General features: G+C 47.0%; 1 protein-coding gene across 2 annotated transcripts in view; it reads right to left on the minus strand.

Annotated features, from left to right (window-relative positions):
* The window catches only part of KDELC1 (KDEL motif containing 1), a 28,838-nt gene that overhangs the window by 24,030 nt on the left and 2,996 nt on the right, over positions 1-1,812 (minus strand). For both annotated transcript variants that reach the window (XM_015420005.1, XM_015420006.1), the window contains exon 2: positions 1,192-1,397. In XM_015420005.1, coding sequence (XP_015275491.1) covers positions 1,192-1,397 — 206 coding nt within the window. The remainder of the gene's footprint in view (positions 1-1,191; positions 1,398-1,812) is intronic.

Here is a 1,812-nt window from a genome sequence, read left to right on the forward strand (position 1 = left end):
TCAGCAGGACATCATCCTTCTCTGCATTGTCCCAGGGCCAAACCTGATGTTACATTACTGTAAGCCCCTTTGAACCATGAGGAAAGGCAGGGTATAAATGTTTTAATAAATAAATTACATCTAACTCTTGTCCACCACGGGGGGACTTGCAGCCAGACAGCAGCAGGTTCCCCTGCAGGAAACCCATTTTTGCAGTGCCAAAAAGGGGGCTTCAGCCCTGTGGAAGTGATTTCCCACATGAAAGCTGCAGCTGCCTTTCAACTGCAAGTGCCCACGAGAGCCACAAGTTAAGTGTAACATCTAGTCTGGCCTCAAGATAGACGGGTGTGGTGGTGGGAAGGGCCCTCAAGCCGCAGCTGTCTTAGGGCAACCCCACAGAGATATTCAGAGGTGGTTTTGCCATTGCCTGGCTCCGCATGGCAGCCCTGGACTTCGCTGGTGGTCTCCCATCCAAGCACTAACCAGGGCCAGCCCTGCTTCGTTTTTGAGATCTGAAAAGATCATGCTAGCCTGGACTATCCAGGTCGGGGCATGATGGTTTTCAGACTCCTGATACCTGGAACACACTTTTGTTTTCCCTGAATTAAAACCTGGAAGCTCACTCAGCGGCGCTTTCACTCGATGTGCTGATACTTTCCCCCCTCATTGGTGCATCTCGAGGATACAGTAATGCCTCCTTGTCAGCCAAGGCTCAAGAGCTGGAGTATGCTTTCTGGTAGGGCTCTTTTTGTAGCAGGAGCTCCTTTGCGTATTAGGCCACACCCCCCTAATGTAGCCAATCCTCCAAGAGCTTACAGAGCTCTTCTTACAGGGGCTACTGTAAGCCCTTGGAGGATTGGCTACATTTGGGGTGTGTTGCCTAATATGCAAAGGAGTTCCTGCAATGTTTTGGGGATTCCCTTGCACATCAGCTATTGCACAAGCAGTAGCATAATTTGTCACTGTCCACACATTGGCAGGTAGAACTACAAAGCAGCTCAATGTTTGGCAGACTAGTGTTGCATGGGACCTCAACAGCGAGGGGCAGAGAGGGAGGGATCCATCCAGCCTCTTTATTTTTCGAGACACACATCAGCTCCTCCAGCAGTGTGCCCCAGAGTATAACTGGTAAATCACTGAGACTTTAAACAACATTCGGATTAGTGATTTCGAAATAACTCAGTGTCATATTGTAAGGCACCATTTCTGTACCTTTTAAGATATACGGAGATTTGGCAATGTGTTTGTCTTTGGCTTGAACCTCAATCTTCAGGCTTGTGTAGCTGGCATACATTCTGTACCTCACAATGAAGGAGCCATCTTTCCTGTCCAGTATCTGCACTCCTACCCGTGTGAACTGCTCATCAGGGGCGGTGATCTTCACCTGAAATGCATTTTCACCTGGAGAGACAGTAAACCTATGGACAGAACAAACACAAGGGTGAAGAGCAACTCAAACAAGCTTTCTCATGTATAAACAAAAAAAACAGCAAAGTGAAAACATAAACTTTTTCTTAGCGCTAAAATGTCAGGCCAGGGCCATAAAACTGTTCAGAAGTGAATGACTTTCATGATGATCTAAAGCTGAAATATTTTCTAGTCGTGTCCAAAAAGCTGTTTAGAAGTGAATGACTTTCATGATCATCTAAAGCTGAAGAGCGTGATTAACATATGGAATTCACTGCTACAGGAGGTGGTGGTGGCTACAAGCCTGGACAGCTTCAAGAGGGAATTGGATATACGTATGGAGCAGAGGTCCATCAGTGGCTGTTAGCCACAAGGTATAGATAGGAACTCTCAATCTGAGGCAAGTGATGCTCTGTATGCTTGGTG

This window comes from Gekko japonicus, unplaced genomic scaffold (assembly GCF_001447785.1).
Source record: "Gekko japonicus isolate JY-2015 unplaced genomic scaffold, Gekko_japonicus_V1.1 scaffold5631, whole genome shotgun sequence".
Lineage (NCBI taxonomy): Eukaryota > Metazoa > Chordata > Lepidosauria > Squamata > Gekkonidae > Gekko > Gekko japonicus.